At 48.3% G+C, this 15,236-nt stretch overlaps 3 protein-coding genes across 17 annotated transcripts in view; 2 read left to right on the forward strand and 1 right to left on the reverse strand.

Moving 5' to 3' along the window:
- Positions 1 to 192: 192 nt before the first annotated feature.
- mrps24 (mitochondrial ribosomal protein S24) lies at positions 193 to 2,641 on the reverse strand. 2 transcript variants are annotated; one of them, XM_066714271.1, is made up of 4 exons: positions 2,506 to 2,641; positions 1,505 to 1,585; positions 1,106 to 1,217; positions 193 to 880 (listed from the first exon to the last, which is right to left on the reverse strand). In XM_066714271.1, the coding sequence occupies exons 1-4, from the start codon at positions 2,563 to 2,565 to the stop codon at positions 597 to 599; spliced, it is 537 nt and encodes a 178-aa protein (XP_066570368.1). In that variant the 5' UTR covers positions 2,566 to 2,641; the 3' UTR covers positions 193 to 596. The 2 variants fall into 2 exon arrangements, with proteins under 2 accessions (XP_066570368.1, XP_066570369.1); XM_066714272.1 differs by lacking the exon at positions 2,506 to 2,641 and adding an exon at positions 1,984 to 2,073.
- nudcd3 (NudC domain containing 3) lies at positions 2,581 to 10,298 on the forward strand. Its single transcript, XM_066714268.1, has 6 exons — positions 2,581 to 2,778; positions 4,928 to 5,226; positions 7,678 to 7,810; positions 8,035 to 8,178; positions 8,334 to 8,522; positions 9,008 to 10,298. The coding sequence occupies exons 1-6, from the start codon at positions 2,581 to 2,583 to the stop codon at positions 9,116 to 9,118; spliced, it is 1,074 nt and encodes a 357-aa protein (XP_066570365.1). The 3' UTR covers positions 9,119 to 10,298.
- Positions 10,299 to 12,915: 2,617 nt separating this feature from the next.
- Positions 12,916 to 15,236, forward strand: part of camk2b2 (calcium/calmodulin-dependent protein kinase (CaM kinase) II beta 2) — a 63,322-nt gene continuing 61,001 nt past the window's right edge. For 4 of the 14 annotated variants that reach the window (XM_066714278.1, XM_066714274.1, XM_066714276.1 and 1 more), the window contains exon 1: positions 12,919 to 13,205. In XM_066714278.1, the coding sequence (XP_066570375.1) occupies positions 13,144 to 13,205 (62 nt within the window). In that variant the 5' untranslated portion in view covers positions 12,919 to 13,143. Of the gene's footprint in view, positions 13,206 to 15,236 lie in introns of all 14 variants that reach the window. The other 10 variants (XM_066714280.1, XM_066714277.1, XM_066714279.1 and 7 more) reach the window with 5 other exon arrangements.

A 15,236-nucleotide genomic window follows, 5' to 3' on the forward strand; every position in this document is an offset into this window, starting at 1 on the left:
TGTGTCAGTGTGTATGTGTGTGAGAGAGAGTGTTTGTGAGAGAGAGAGTCTGCAGGGGTGTGCGTGTGTGTGGGTATATCTTTGCAAGTTCACATCTTTATACACGGTGTGCTCAGCTGGACAACAGAGGTGCACTTGTGTGTGTGTACACACACACACACAGATAACACAAAACCAAAATGACGATCTACATTCTGCAAATTTGGAACGGTTTTATTACCCCTTCTCTGCCTCTCCCCACACCAGCAAAGAGCCCAGGTAGTGCTCTGTACATCGCGTCACACCAGCCTCCTGCAGGGCAACATGCTCTGTCACGCTAGCCTGGCTGTGTGGCCCCCATCCCTATGCTGAAGTGGGAGCTCTATGTCTGCAGGTGTGCTGAGCCAGTCAGTGCTGTACAGGTATAGTCTTTTTTTCCCTCTCTCTTGCCATGCATCAGTGACCCTGTGCCCCTCACCCCATGAAAGAGGTGCAGGCTGCAGGAAAGCACTTTAGTTCACAACACAGTGGCTCTCCAGGACTAGCGTTAGCCCGCGCTGAACTATCGCCCCCAGCCGAATACCCCCTTCCCACCCCACCCCACGGGCCGCCGCAGCTCAGAGGTACTTGTACACGACTGGCTGCTCCAGCGTCTGCACCTCCATCTTGACGGGACACTTGTAGAAGTGCGAGAGCAGCGCCTCGGTGTAGCCCACCAGGAAGTAGAACTTCTGGGGCGGCAGCTTCTGCAGCATGAGGGCGCAGATGAGCAGCAGGTTGCCGCGGCGCTTGATGATGAGCTCGTTGGCCAGGCAGCCGTGGAACGTGCCGAAGATGAAGCGCCGCACGAACACGTCCTCCACGACCCGGTCCGCCGCGCCCTCCTCCCCGCACAGGTTACCTAGGGGGGGGCAAGAGGAGTGAGGGTGAGGCGGCTGGCCCGGCGCGATACGCGAGGGAGGGGAGTGTGCAGGGATTAGAATGGAGTGTGGAAGTCCTTGTAGCCTCCAATCTCCTCCCCCACTGTATTATTCATTATTATGGTTAATTATTATTACTGGTAGGTGGTCTTTTTAGTCAGACTGCGGGAGTATAGTGTGTGTGCTGGACAGGGCTGCAGACTCACTGGTGTGCTGGGAGAGCCAGCCCTTCCGGTGGCCGATGTCATGGGGGCGCAGGGCATGCTCGTATGTCACCGGCCTATCGCCCTTCCCCACTCGCACCCGCGCAGCACGGTTCTGCACAGAGACAGACAGAGAGAGCGCAAGGAGGGGGAGATGGCAGGGCAAGGGTATAGAGAAGAGAGAAAATGAGAGATGGGGGAGAGAGGAGACAGTTGTCAAATACAATAAGGGACAGACTCGCTCCCACCCACACACAGGCAGTTATACCTGAAACCTACTGCCCGTCAGTGATTCATTCAGCTGAATAAACATTACTCTCTAAAGTAGAGTAAACTTATGAACCCATGGCATCTTAGAGGTTTGACATTCATTCGGCCCTAGAGAGAATAATGCGATCTTACCTTCAAGCAAACCGCGCTGGTCTGGATTGCTCGTGTACCGGGACGGGACAACACTATACATCCGAGTCGGGTCACCGGGCCCTGAGAGAGAGAGAGAGATCGATCAGTCACCGGGACTGGGGATGCCATTGGAAATCTGGTTCCGAGACTCTTCACTATGTCGATTCGGGAGTCGCTGCACCTCGACCACAACGTGTCAACAGGTTAACCTTATTGCAGAACAGCCCATGAAAAACTTCAAATGCAAATATAAGACACGCTACACAAATTATGAACACGTATCTCGGTACCAATTACTATTTTTAGAGCAACAATATAACGCAGCTCGGCTATTCTAAACGGATGACCCCCATTTATTATTAAACACTAAGACATTTGAGTTGTTATACCCGCTTGATATTTAATTTATCCGAACTTGAACTGTAATTAATAAGCTTAATTGTGAAAGCAGATTGACTAATTTCTGAAGGCTCTCTCACCGAGAGAACGACACCTCCAATGCACAAGGACGCCGCCATCTTGAGTCACGCATTGGATTGTGGGAACACTTACAACAGGGACAATAAGGAGTTACAACGATGGTCGCGTTCTTGTAGCGCCGATTTCCACAGATCTGCGCAGATCTGCAGAATCCCCCGATCCCATTGGCGGAGCAGCGCAGATTTTTTTTTTTTTTTGGGGGGGGGGCAGTTTTCTTAAACATTACGTTGTGAGTTCCAGAATATTTTGTATTTTACTGATTTATGGTCTTATGATTTGGTTGATATAGCCTAATATTTATATTGAGTTTCACGTTAAAAATGAACGATTTATTTTTAAAATCAGGGCACCGTTACAGCAGCGGTCTGTGAATGTGTCGTGTGCGGAGGGGTTTGCGTGACAGAACGAAGTGACTGCGGCTCTTGTTTCCACACGGACGGGAAAACGCGAGGCGCGGACGGGACAGACAGCACAACACAACAACACAACACAACGGCACCCAGTGCAGCAGCGCAACACACCCGAGCAAAGACAGCTTCACCGCCGGCGGGAGAGCGGCGTCTGTGCGCAGGGGCGTCCATCACACGGGCCGGGCCATGGCCTCCTCGGGGGAGATGACGGAGCTGTACGACAACGCTCTGCTCGGGATACTGCAGCACGTCGGAAACATACAGCAGTTTCTGCAGGTCTACTTCGGCTTCCTCTACCGCAAGACGGACTTCTACAGACTGCTGCAGAGCCCCGAGGACCGCATGGGCTTCCCCCCGGGGGTGGCCGAGAAGATGGTCCTGAAGGTAGGTAAACCCGCCGAGATATGATCCGGACTGGTTTTGCCCGCGCTGCGTGTCCGAGCGCTGCCGCTGTGTTTTGTCTACCGCTTTCGGCCGGGTGGAAACGAGAGCCACAGTAACTATTTATACCCCGTGATCCCTCCGCGATGCCAGGTACGCGGTTTATAAACGCACATCCGAGCCGGAGAAAGCAGAGCCCCGGCAGGAGATTATTTTACCAAATGCTTGTGATGCATCTATAATTAAACCAGAAATGCGCTTCGCTGGACACGCCGTCATTTAGTTTCATTTCACGTGCATGCACTTGAACAATGAATGCAAAGTTATTTTTTGCGACTCCTGAATTGTAGGACTAATATAATTGCACGTCATAGAAATATAAAATTGAGGGCAGCAAGCAGTCATAATTGCCAGACCCAAAGTGCACGACCAAGAACTGAAGTCTATTTTAAATGCATCTGTTATCTTGGTAAAACTTAATTAATGAAGATCGTTTGAGAGCAGCTGAGGAAGTTGTGACGCGTCACCCTTTGGCTCCATGGGAAACTGAGTTGCAGGCCGTACAGCCGGGCCAGGGGGAGGAGATAAATTAACTCGTCATCACGTTCAAGATCCTTCTTTGAAAAACCCGCCTATCGTTCAGCGTCATGCACGTCACTCGACGTCCACAGCGTGTGACGTCATTAACCTCAGCTCGGGTAGTGCAGTGGAAAAACACCTGACCCGCACCAGGCCGGCTCGGCTGGGGCATTGGTCCAGAACATTGTTAAACCAGTGACCCCCAGCACTGGTCCTGAAGAGCCCCAATCCACTTAATCATATAGGTCACCTTAACAATTTGTAAATACTGGGAACACATGGGAGTTATCAATCATTTAAGCAACTCAACCAAGGGATTTCTTGAACTCAGCAGGTGTTCAGATGATTGCTCCAATGGTTTCTAAATGACTGAATTTACCAAACCACCTGCATAATGGTTTTGAATTAAATACTTTCAGGTGTTTAGTGGTGATAGAAAGGTGATCTCCAAAACCTGCTGGATAGGAGCTCTCCATGACCAGGGTTGGAGACCCCTGTGTTAAACCATAAGGGTGCATTTACAGATGTGCAAGATGCTATATGATGAATATGAAACACAAAATGTATGCGTACACAGATCATTTCATTAATATAAAATGTCTTCTGAAAAACAGCCCTGACCCCCACCTGCCAGATGTAAATGTTACGTTACTATGTTCTATACTGCTGTGTGTTTATTATGTGTAACCATTTTTTTTTTTTACTACTACAATTAAATAAATAAAAATATTTACCTTAAGTCAGATGCAGTTCCTTTAATTGGATTTATGATTAAGGTGCTATTTTACTGAAAGGTTAACTTAGTAAAATAAAACGCATGTAGCCTACATAAACCATGTGCTTGAAAAAAAAAATAAAAACATGATTACTGCTCGAGATTATTTTAAACTACAATGGGATGTTTTATTTTGCTTATATGGAATACCTAAAAAAAACAAGCTGTATGAATAAAGTATTGACTGAAACATCTTCATTTTGTTACCTTGGGTAATAGAGGTGTATAAAATATGCCTACATTTCCATTGTTTGCTGTGATAATGTTCCCCGATTTGCATGATTCTTGCCTATACAAAGTTTTCCAGGAAATCAGCTCTTGCGGGATTACTATACATATATAATGGTCTGAGTTTCACCAAAAAAAATGAATGTTTTCTGTTAGACTTTTCTCCGCTTCCGTAGACAATGGGAGCATGATATAAACCATTTTATGAAATATGTTTTAATCCTGAGAATGTTCTAGAGGCCCAACAGAGAAGATCATTCAGTTTGTTTTAGTACTGAGCACTCCAGATGGATCCAATACCAGAAGACGCTGTGTAGGATGCCCAGCCCATTCACTTCCCTCTCCTTTCATTCCTTCATCTGCATCTCTCTTTCTGAAGCCCTAACTTATTCTTTCTCCGTTCTCTCATTTCTGTGCCCTTTCTCTTTCTGGCTCTCCCTCTCGGTTTCAATCCTGGTATATTCCAAGATAGCGTCATCAGCAAGCGCCACCGGCGCATTCAGACAGCACATCATCCTGTAATGAAGTACAGCCATAGTGTATAACTCGCCATCTCTTTCTCTTCTCCAGACCTTCAGGCTGTTTGAGCAAATGGCAGTCCAGGACCGGTCGAGGAGTGCACTGGAGGCGGAGGAGAGGGAGCGGTTGAGGGAGAGGAGGCAGGCTCCCCCTGTCGTGGTGGAGGTGATCGTAAAGTCTGAGCCTGAAAAGGAGGTTCTGGTCCAACCAAAGGAGGAACCTGTGCAGACCACCCCCACAAAACAGGAGCAAACTTCTCCTCCCTGTGTAGAGGCTGCCTGCGCTGACGCCAACATCCCAGCAGATGGGGCCCACACTGAGCCCAGTGCAGACCCCAGCAATCCAGACAAGTAAGTGATTGTGTGTGTTTTCCACACTGAAATGCTGGAAATTTGCCAGCAACTTTTGCCTGTTTTTTCCTGTTTCCCCCCATTCACACTGACTTTGAATGCCGGGAAATTGCCGGCAAGGATCCATTCACACATTAAAATCAAATTAAATAATTCGAAACAAACTACCAACAGTGTCACTGTAATGCAGTCTAAAGGCTCGTTCACACTAGAGGTTTTTTTCGTATTCAGTGCAGTTCGGTTCTTTTGGAGAAGTGTGAACAAATTTTGATTGGCAAAACCGAAACAAACTGAGACAATGAAAGAGTTGGTCTCCGTCCATTTGGCAAAATAATTGAGTTCGGTTCGATTGGAAAACTTGAATGTGACCAGTTTCGAAATGGAAAATAATGCAAATTGAAGTTAATACATCAGAACGTACAATTTTATTGAAAGATGCTGCGTGTGAGCTTATTTGTACTGATAAGCCATAACATTATGACCACCTGCCTAATATTGTGTAGGTCCCCCTTTTGCCGCCAAAACAGCCCTGACCCGTCGAGGCATGGACTCCACTAGACCTCTGAAGGTGTGCTGTGGTATCTGGCGCCAAGATGTTAGCAGCAGATCCTTTAAGTCCTGTAAGTTGCGAGGTGGGGCCTCCATGGATCGGACTTGTTTGTCCAGCACATCCCACAGATGCGCGATTGGATTGAGATCTGGGGAATTTGGAGGCCAAGTCAACACCTTGAACTCGTGATTCATCAGACCAGGCCACCTTCTTCCATTGCTCCGTGGTCCAGTTCTGATGCTCACGTGCCCATTGTAGGTGCTTTCGGCAGTGGACAGGGGTCAGCATGGGCACCCTGACTGGTCTGCGGCTACGCAGCCCCATACGCAACAAACTGCAATGCACTGTGTGTTCTGACACCTTTCTATCAGAACCAGCATTCACTTTTTCAGCAATTTGAGCTTTAGTAGCTCGTCTGTTGGATCGGACCACACGGGCCAGCCTTCGCTCCCCACGTGCATCGATGAGCCTTGGCCGCCCATGACCCTGTCGCCGGTTCACCGCTTTTCCTTCCTTGGACCACTTTTGATAGGTACTGAGCACTGCAGACCGGGAACACCCCACAAGAGCTGCAGTTTTGGAGATGCTCTGACCCAGTCGTCTAGCCATCACAATTTGGCCCTTGTCAAAGTCGCTCAGATCCTTACGCTGCCCATTTTTCCTGCTTCTAACACATCAACTTTGAGGACAAAATGTTCACTTGCTGCCTAATATATCCCACCCACTGACAGGTGCCATGATAACGAGATTATCACCTGTCAGTGGTCATAATGTTATGGCTGATCTGTGTATTTGTATATAGGCAAAACAATCACCATTCTACAGCGCAACGTGCACTGATTGTAATAGTCACAAGTATAGCAGCAAATTGTTGTGTTCAGTAACTGCACACAGTGTGTTTAAATATTGAAAGGGCTAATGATACAGACAATCGTCACAGATTGTGAAACTGAATTGCTTTGCTGGTCAGATCTGCGCACATCCTGCAAAACGTGAACGCGCCCATGTATATTTGGTTGTATCAGAAGTCTAGACTGTCAAATGTGTTAGACTACTGCATGTAGTTACTTACTTTACTACTGTCATATGCATTTGTTATTGTACACGTTATGCTGCCATTTTGTATATGCACTAATCATGTAAAATGTAAATATCCAGTGTTTTATTCATACAAAACAAAACAAGCTCACTTGACTATTGCAATATGAGTCCACGGAAACACGGAAGTGAACCACAATGACCAACCCGAGTTATGAACTGAGCATGTTTGTACACAAGGCAAGTGTGAACAGCAGCGCACTGACTGATACATTGTTTCAAAGCAAACAAACAGTTTGAAACAAACCCAGTGTGAGAGGGTAACACGTTTGCCTGTATAGAGATAATATATTTTGCATGATTTATTGGTATATAAGATCTGGCATATGTGTGACAATAGTTAGTATTACATACGCCAACCTGTTGGTTCATCAATAACACTGCAATTGCTGCAACTATATTATTTTCAGCCATTTCTAATGACCCTGTCTGTTTCTCATTATGGTCACAAGTTCTTGGTCAAAGGTGGCTTAACCTTTGTGTTTGAGTCACAAAAATGTGCCCCTATTCTGATTGGTTACGTCAGTTAGCTGACGCAATGCGTTGACACGCAAGGAATTGATGCGTCCTGCTCCATTCACACAGACCTTGCCGGCACATTTTTTTATGCCAAATTGATGCCAAATTGACGGCAGTTGTTTCAATGTGAATATGGTTTATTGCTCAGTAACCCTGACTATTTATATGTGTCTGTGTGTGTAATTCTCAGTAACCCTGACTGTGTGTGTGTGTGTGCGCGTGGGGTGTGTGCACGTGCGTGTGCATGTGTATATAATGCTCAGTAACCCTGACTGTGTCCACAGGGTGCAGGAGCAGTTCCAGGCAAACCCTGACAGCTACAACGGCGCCGTGAGAGACAACTACACCTGGTCTCAGGACTACACTGATGTGGAGGTCAAAGTGCATGTCCCCAGCACAGTGCGCAAGGGCAAACAGGTACAGAGAGGCAGAGAGAGTGGGGCACACTGGCACAGAGGGGGAGAGAGGGAAATAAAGATACAGATATGTGGAGATACAGAGGCAGAGAAAAAACACTGGGGGAAAGAGAGAGTGAGAGAGGAGTACAGTGAGAGACTGGGGCAGGTTGGGGGCTCAGTGCCCTGAGGTGGGGTGGGGTTTGGCTCTGATTTTGCAACTCACACTCCTTTTGCTCCCCCCAGGTGTCCGTGAGTCTGCAGCCAGGCCATATACGTGTGGCTGTGCTGGAGGGGGGAGGGGAGCGGGTGCTGATGGAGGGAGCGCTGACCCACAAGATCAACACGGAGACCTCGCTGTGGAGCCTGGAGCCGGGCCGCTGTGTGCTGGTGAGATGACACACTCGCGCCCACTGCGCAACACTGATACAAACAGACTGCGACACACTGTACTACACCCTGTAAGACATTGTAGTACACTACAGCATCACAGTACTACGCACTGCAGCACATTGCTCTACCCTGCAGCGCTCTCTGTCCCATAGCTGTCCCTCAGTAAGAGCGGGGAGTTCTGGTGGTCGGCAGTGCTGGAAGGGGAGCAGCAGATCGATGTGAACCGGATCAACCGCGAGCGCTCCATGGCTACGGTGGACGAAGAGGAGCATGCCGTGCTGGACCGGCTCACCTTTGACTACCACCAGAAACTGCAGGGCCTGCCGCAGAGCCACGAGACGGTACGCAGGGCGGGGAGGTTCCTTGTCTTACCCTGCAGTGGACATTAAGCACCAGCTCATTAATTCATTAACATTTAAGTATTAACTCCTGTATTTTGTTTGCACCAAAAGCTATAACAGACAGCCTTCGGCTCCTCAGAGGTCCCGATTAAGTGATGAGGTGAAGGAATATAAGACTCTCCAGACTCCCAAAGTGTTGCTGGGGGTCCCGTGTCTCGAGGGAGTTTAGTGTATCTCGGGTTATGAGTTGTAAAAGTTAAAATGTGATACCTGTGAATAATCCTAAACTGGGAGAAACCATTAAATTCACTGGGTGAGAGAGCGCTCCTGTGGGAACCAGGCCTAGCACTCTGTGGGGCACTGTAGGTTCTGTCTACCCCATTTCTGCTTAGCATGTTTGACAGCCCGTGTGGAGACGTGACGAAAAACCAACATCCCTCGCATACACTAAACAAATGTGTGTGTGCGCTTGTGTTGTGTTGCAGAAGGTGCACAACATGCTGAAGAAGGGCTGGGACGCAGAGGGCTCCCCCTTCAAAGGCCAGGAGTTCGACCCTGCCATGTTCAACATCCCGCCAAGCGCCGTGCAGTTCTGAGGGCAGACACACCGGACTGCACAGGACGCGCTTGACACACAGGCAGACGGACAGAGTACTGCTCCCTCCTGGCTGGGGTGTTAGTCTGTCTGTCTGGGTCCAGCTGACTGGACTGAATCCTTTCTCTTTCTCTCTCTCTTTCGCTCGCTTACTCACTCTCTCTCACTCGCTTGCTCGCTTTCTTTCTCTCTCTATCTCGCTTGCTCTCTCCCTCTCCCTCTTTCTCTCGCTCTTGTTTTTTTGTGAGTGGCTGAGCTCTGAGGTTCGCCTGCCTGGCTAAGATTTTTTTTTTTTTCCTTTTCCTCCAATACCATTTGCTTGATTACAGAACTGTACATGTTCAAGAGCTCATATATATATATATATATATATATATAAATTAAATAAATGACATCAGTTCAGACATTCTCTCCCGCTGCCAACTTGTGTTCCATTATGAAAACCCCAGCTGAAGATCTAAACATGCTAAACCAGTGGCCAGTCAAGAGCTGGGGTGGAGTGGGAAATTGAGCCAGCCCCCCTCCACCCCATTCCCTCCAGGACCACAGCTCTTCCCCCGGCTGTATTAACAAAAAGAAACCCAACCCACTACAGCTAGTGTTCAGGCCTGAGAGCTGGGGGGGCACTGTGGAGGATTCCATCTCCGTGTTCTGCTTCCGTTGGACGGCGCTCCGGAGTTCCGTGGCCGGAGGATGGGGCATCATCTCCCCCCCGTTTGCAGGGCAGCTGCCGGGGAAGCAGTGAGGGAGGGCTTAATGAAGCAGGGGGATGGTGGCCGGTGTCCCTGAGAAATCTAAGAGGACATCACATGTAATAAAAAAAAAAAAAAACACACACACACCTGGGACGCGCTTTAGGGCCTGGGATGGGGATTTAGATTTAGAAGTGAGTAGTTTTTCAAGATTTACGATTATAATTGTAATTAGACATTCCAAACTACCCACTAAAAATGACTATGGCCTCTAATCGGCGGCAGCACCCCCACCCCCCAGTTGACTGCAGGGGGTGTGAGCCTGTAACAGGAGAGCAGCAGTGGGGCGCAGGACTGGGGCAATGAGGGCAGTGGTTTGGGGCAGGAGTGGCGTGCCGGGGCATGTGAACAGTACAGCCTGTTTGACCTTTTGGTATTTTTAAATTGTATTTGTATTTAATGGAAATAAAATTCAAACTTGATTTTAAAGCCGAGTTGTGTTTGTGTTGGAAGTGTGGGGGGTTGTGTACTGACTACCTCGGGTTTCCCTCCCCTTGTCCCTGCTCCTCTCCTGACTACAGTCTGATAGACTATCTCCAAAGCACCAATATACGTTTGCGCAGAAGGAGAAGGGCGTGTTGGCACTCGTACTCCAGACGTAACGCTTTTAACGTAGTAGGACACGATGCGGGAAGGCAGCCACCTTTCCTACGGCGACCGAGGCAGTGGAAGAGCCTCCGTCGGACACTCCCGTGTTGCAGTGAGCTCAGCTCTCCACCAGAGACCGACATCAACATGCGCATCGTGTCTTCAGTGTGGGCACCTTGCCTGCCCTGCACTGCCCTGTGCCGCCTGACGGGTGGTCCGGCTCCGGCTCTGCACACCGTGAAGCTAGCATGTATTTTTCGTTAATGCTTATTTTTAATTTCTCGGGACAGGTGTCGAGTCTGATGTACACCGGAGACAAACGGGAGATTTCTATTTACGCGCATAGGCAGTTTACACTTTTCTGCATTTATTTTTATATATACATATATTCTGGAATAAAAATAACCTGAGCCAAGTCCCCTCGTGTGTGCGTGAGTGGGATTTCAACTCCCTAATCAGATCGAGTAAAAGATAAAGAAAACGCTCTATAAGTATGTATTTTAATTACGATTCTGGGAGAGGGAGGGGGGGTGGTTTTGTGTTTTAGGTAGAATATTAATATTGTATTGTTGTTGATAGTTTTAATCTCACAGAGAGAGCAAACTGGCCCTGCAGGTGAATGCTATTTCGGGATTTGGAACTCTTTGTTCTCGAACCAAAAAAAATCGCTTCAAAACCCTGATTTATTTATTAACCTGCTGAGTAATTTATGAAGAACCTTTAAGTAATACATTGCATATTTTATGTGTTTATATATATACATACATATATATATTATTTTTTCATTTATTTTATCTGAGTTGACATGGATACATAAACTGTGGCCTTGTCTGCAACAGAGCCCCACTGTTCCCCTCTGTTCCTCTTCCCTGTTAAGCGTCATAGAGACGAGGCTGCTTACTCGTCCTCTGGGGAATCGCTCTCCTCTCCACCCTGGACAATACTCCTCTAACTCTCCTAGACACTGAGAACATGGGAACATGTCAGAACGTGTTGTAACAGTGTGTGTGTGTGTGTGACAGTGCCACTGGGGTACATGCACACTGAATCACTAATTTCACTAGATATTTTATTTACAGCGTGATGGGGCTCGCAAATCCTCCTTCTCCCTGTGCAGGTTAGGCAGAATCTCAAGGAATGCACCACAGACACCTGAGCACAGGTACATGGGTTTATTCACACAATCAACTACAGCAACAGGGGTGCAGCACACGATCAAGGGCTAAAGCTACTAAATTACAGTTACAATTGCCTTTCATAACACAGGGCAATAAATAAAATCTACATTATATGGACTATAGGGACAGGGTGTGTGTGATAGGACACGTATTGTGTGACAGGGTTTGTGTTTCAGAGAGGGACAAGCGTGTGTGACAGGACATGTATTGTGTGACAGGGAGAGAGGGACAGGGTGTGTGTGACAGGACATGTATTATGTGTCAGGGTTTGTGTGTCAGAGAGGGACAGGGTGTGTGTGTGACAGAGAGAGAGGGACAGGGTGCGTGTGACAGGACACGTCTTGTGTGACAGAGAGAGAGGGACAGGGTGCGTGTGACAGGACACGTCTTGTGTGACAGAGAGAGAGGGACAGGACACGTCTTGTGTGACAGAGAGAGAGGGACAGGGTGCGTGTGACAGGACACGTCTTGTGTGACAGAGAGAGAGGGACAGGACACGTCTTGTGTGACAGAGAGAGAGGGACAGGGTGCGTGTGACAGGACACGTCTTGTGTGACAGAGAGAGAGGGACAGGGTGCGTGTGACAGGACACGTCTTGTGTGACAGAGAGAGAGGGACAGGACACGTCTTGTGTGACAGAGAGAGAGGGACAGGACACGTCTTGTGTGACAGAGAGAGAGGGACAGGGTGCGTGTGACAGGACACGTCTTGTGTGACAGAGAGAGAGGGACAGGACACGTCTTGTGTGACAGAGAGAGAGGGACAGGGTGCGTGTGACAGGACACGTCTTGTGTGACAGAGAGAGAGGGACAGGGTGCGTGTGACAGGACACGTCTTGTGTGACAGAGAGAGAGGGACAGGGTGCGTGTGACAGGACACGTCTTGTGTGACAGAGAGAGAGGGACAGGGTGCGTGTGACAGGACACGTCTTGTGTGACAGAGAGAGAGGGACAGGACACGTCTTGTGTGACAGGGTTTGTGTGGTCGAGAGTTGGACAGATTAACTTTCTTTACTCTGTCATTTACTACAAGCCAGGTGTTCATTTTCTTTTTCAAAAGCATGTTTAGAGCGTTTATTGCTACATTGAAGGCTTCGCTCTCTCGTTGCGCTCCGTGTATTGACTTATTTAAATCGGACTGGCATTTGTATTTCATTTCTTTTTCTCATATTAGGCCCCAAAAGGAAATACCGCGCCGTGAACTACAGATCCCGGCCCACGCACGCACTGACAGGGGCGGCCGACAGGCGGCGACAGGGAGGCGCTGTGGAGCGACAGAGAGAGAGGGAGAGAGAGAGGGAGGGAGAGACGAGAGAGAGAGAGAGAGAGAGAGTGTCAGGTAGCCAGCTAGCAAACCTCTCTTTTACTTGAATGCATATCTGCTAGTAGCAGGTACAACCGAGCAGCCGCCTGCGGAACCGGAGAGCCGCCAGCCCAGCGCGCATTTATTAATAGCGAACAGAAGACAGCTGTAGCGCCATAGAAACGCACCCCGCGACGACAGCAGACATGGCCACGACAACCTGCACGCGCTTCACCGACGAGTACCAGCTGTACGAAGAGCTCGGCAAGTAAGCGCCCGTCCTGCTCCGTGGCATGCTGTGTGTGATGAGCGTGATTGTGCCGCTTGTGGTCCGTGTGTGAGCCAGTGTTCAGAGGGCAGCGCAGTGCTTCTCAAAATAAAGACACACACACTCTCTCCCTAATAACCCACAGCATTTTGCAACATTTAACAACCGTGCTGCAACGTTACATTGTTTCCCGGGTAGTAGCACACAACATTTAACAACGTTACAGTTACCTACACACACACACACACACACACACACTCGCCTGCTTTATAACCGAGTGGCGAGTAAACCGTCCGCGAAAAGCAACGTCGCCTTATTTGTTTTGTATCGCTCTCTCTCCCTCTCTCCCTCTCTCAGACAGTGACATTTTGAGCTGTCAAATGCGCACAGCGGCTGTCTGGTGTCTGTAATATGTGTCGGGGGGTAACATGCCTCTTCCCTGACGTGAGCGGAGTATTTTTTTGTCAACCCCCCACTCCACTCCCCGCTGGCTTGCCTTTGCCTGTACGCTGCACTCGGCTGAGATATGAAATAATGCTCGCTTTCATACTGGTAATAACAGCGCCGCTCGGTATGATGGCGGGGGTGACGGTAGCCGGACCCGTGTCAGAGGCTCACACGTCCAGTCCGGATGGCTGGGATGGTAATGTGGATATAGTTAGAGCTGCGCGTCATGATATGCGTACGGGGGGTGTGGGGGGGGGGGATATTGTATAAGTTGATATTTAAAGGAGACGGCTATGGCTGACTTTCTATCCTGTGAACTGGAGGGTCCTGAGCCGAGAGGGACACTTCATTTACAGCAGATGTTGTGGTCCTTCTGGAGCTGGTGGCAATGGGGCAGCGGTGCCCTCTAAAGTGCCCCTCTGTCGCTCAGGTCCGCAGTGTACCGGTCTGGGTGTCGGATCATGCCGTGTTTTACATGTCTCCCCCCCCCCCCACCTCCTCCCTAGTCTCCTGTGACATTTCAGCAAGGAGCCTATACATTATTAATGTCATAAATACGAGGGCTGCTTATTACCCAGCCCCATTATCTACAGCAGCGAGACGTGCTTCCCCTACGCTTACAGATGACTTGCAAAGTTGTTGTTTGTGGTTGGGTTATTATGATATTGTGTGTAATTGTTGTAATTGTGTTTGCGTGTGTGGGTGGCCCTGATAAAGGGTGCTGTGTAATGGTGCGCTCATGTGCGACTCGGGACTTTGAAGACTTGAGTGTTATTTATCCCCTGCTTGACAAACAAACACTCCCAGCCCAGGCAGTCACTCACTGCTATTATATGAAGAGCTGTGCAGCTATCGAGAAGCCAACCCCACAGCAGGGTGCAAAGAAATGAAATAAAGTATTTCCTGATCTCGCCTTTTTATTGAAAAAACGAAACAAAACACAGAAGCGGTCAAAATGGGATTCAGACCCTTCTCCAGTTCCCCTCGTCTTCCCCCCCCCCTATCATTCAGTAAAACAGCTTTTTCGGAATGGCTCAGTTATTAAACCATGTAAATAAGGAAATGTATTTTTGTGTGTGTGTGCTTCACATCCGTTGGTTCGGGGCTGCCGTGTTAGTTTTTTTTTTTTTTTTTTTTTTTTTAAGGCGTTTTTGAACGAATAACAGGATGAAATGACGTTACAGACTGACACGACACATGGTAATAAGCCATATCTATGTCTGTGAAGTGTTTTTTCTTTTTTCTCATATCCACATGTGTGGCCACCCATTAAAATATGAATCCTTCCTTCCCTACAGGCATTATGAAAAGACTCTCGTCTGCAATATGGATACTGATATAGCATATTAAACAGGGAGGAGGGGGGGGCACGTGTGTGTGTGTGGGTTGGGGGGGGTTGAACCTGGGCATACTTAAGTATAGGCATCCAGAGTGGTCAGTTAATAATTTGTGAACCCCCCCAAGAAAATACTTGTGTAAAATCATGTCTTCTACATCAGTGGAAGGACCCCCTTCTCAAGGTCTGAATTTCTTAATTGAACAGTTAATTTAATTAATAATTTACTAAATCAGAACCTTTTAGTT

The sequence above is a fragment of the Amia ocellicauda genome, chromosome 9 (genome assembly GCF_036373705.1).
Source record: "Amia ocellicauda isolate fAmiCal2 chromosome 9, fAmiCal2.hap1, whole genome shotgun sequence".
NCBI classification, from domain to species: Eukaryota; Metazoa; Chordata; class Actinopteri; order Amiiformes; family Amiidae; genus Amia; species Amia ocellicauda.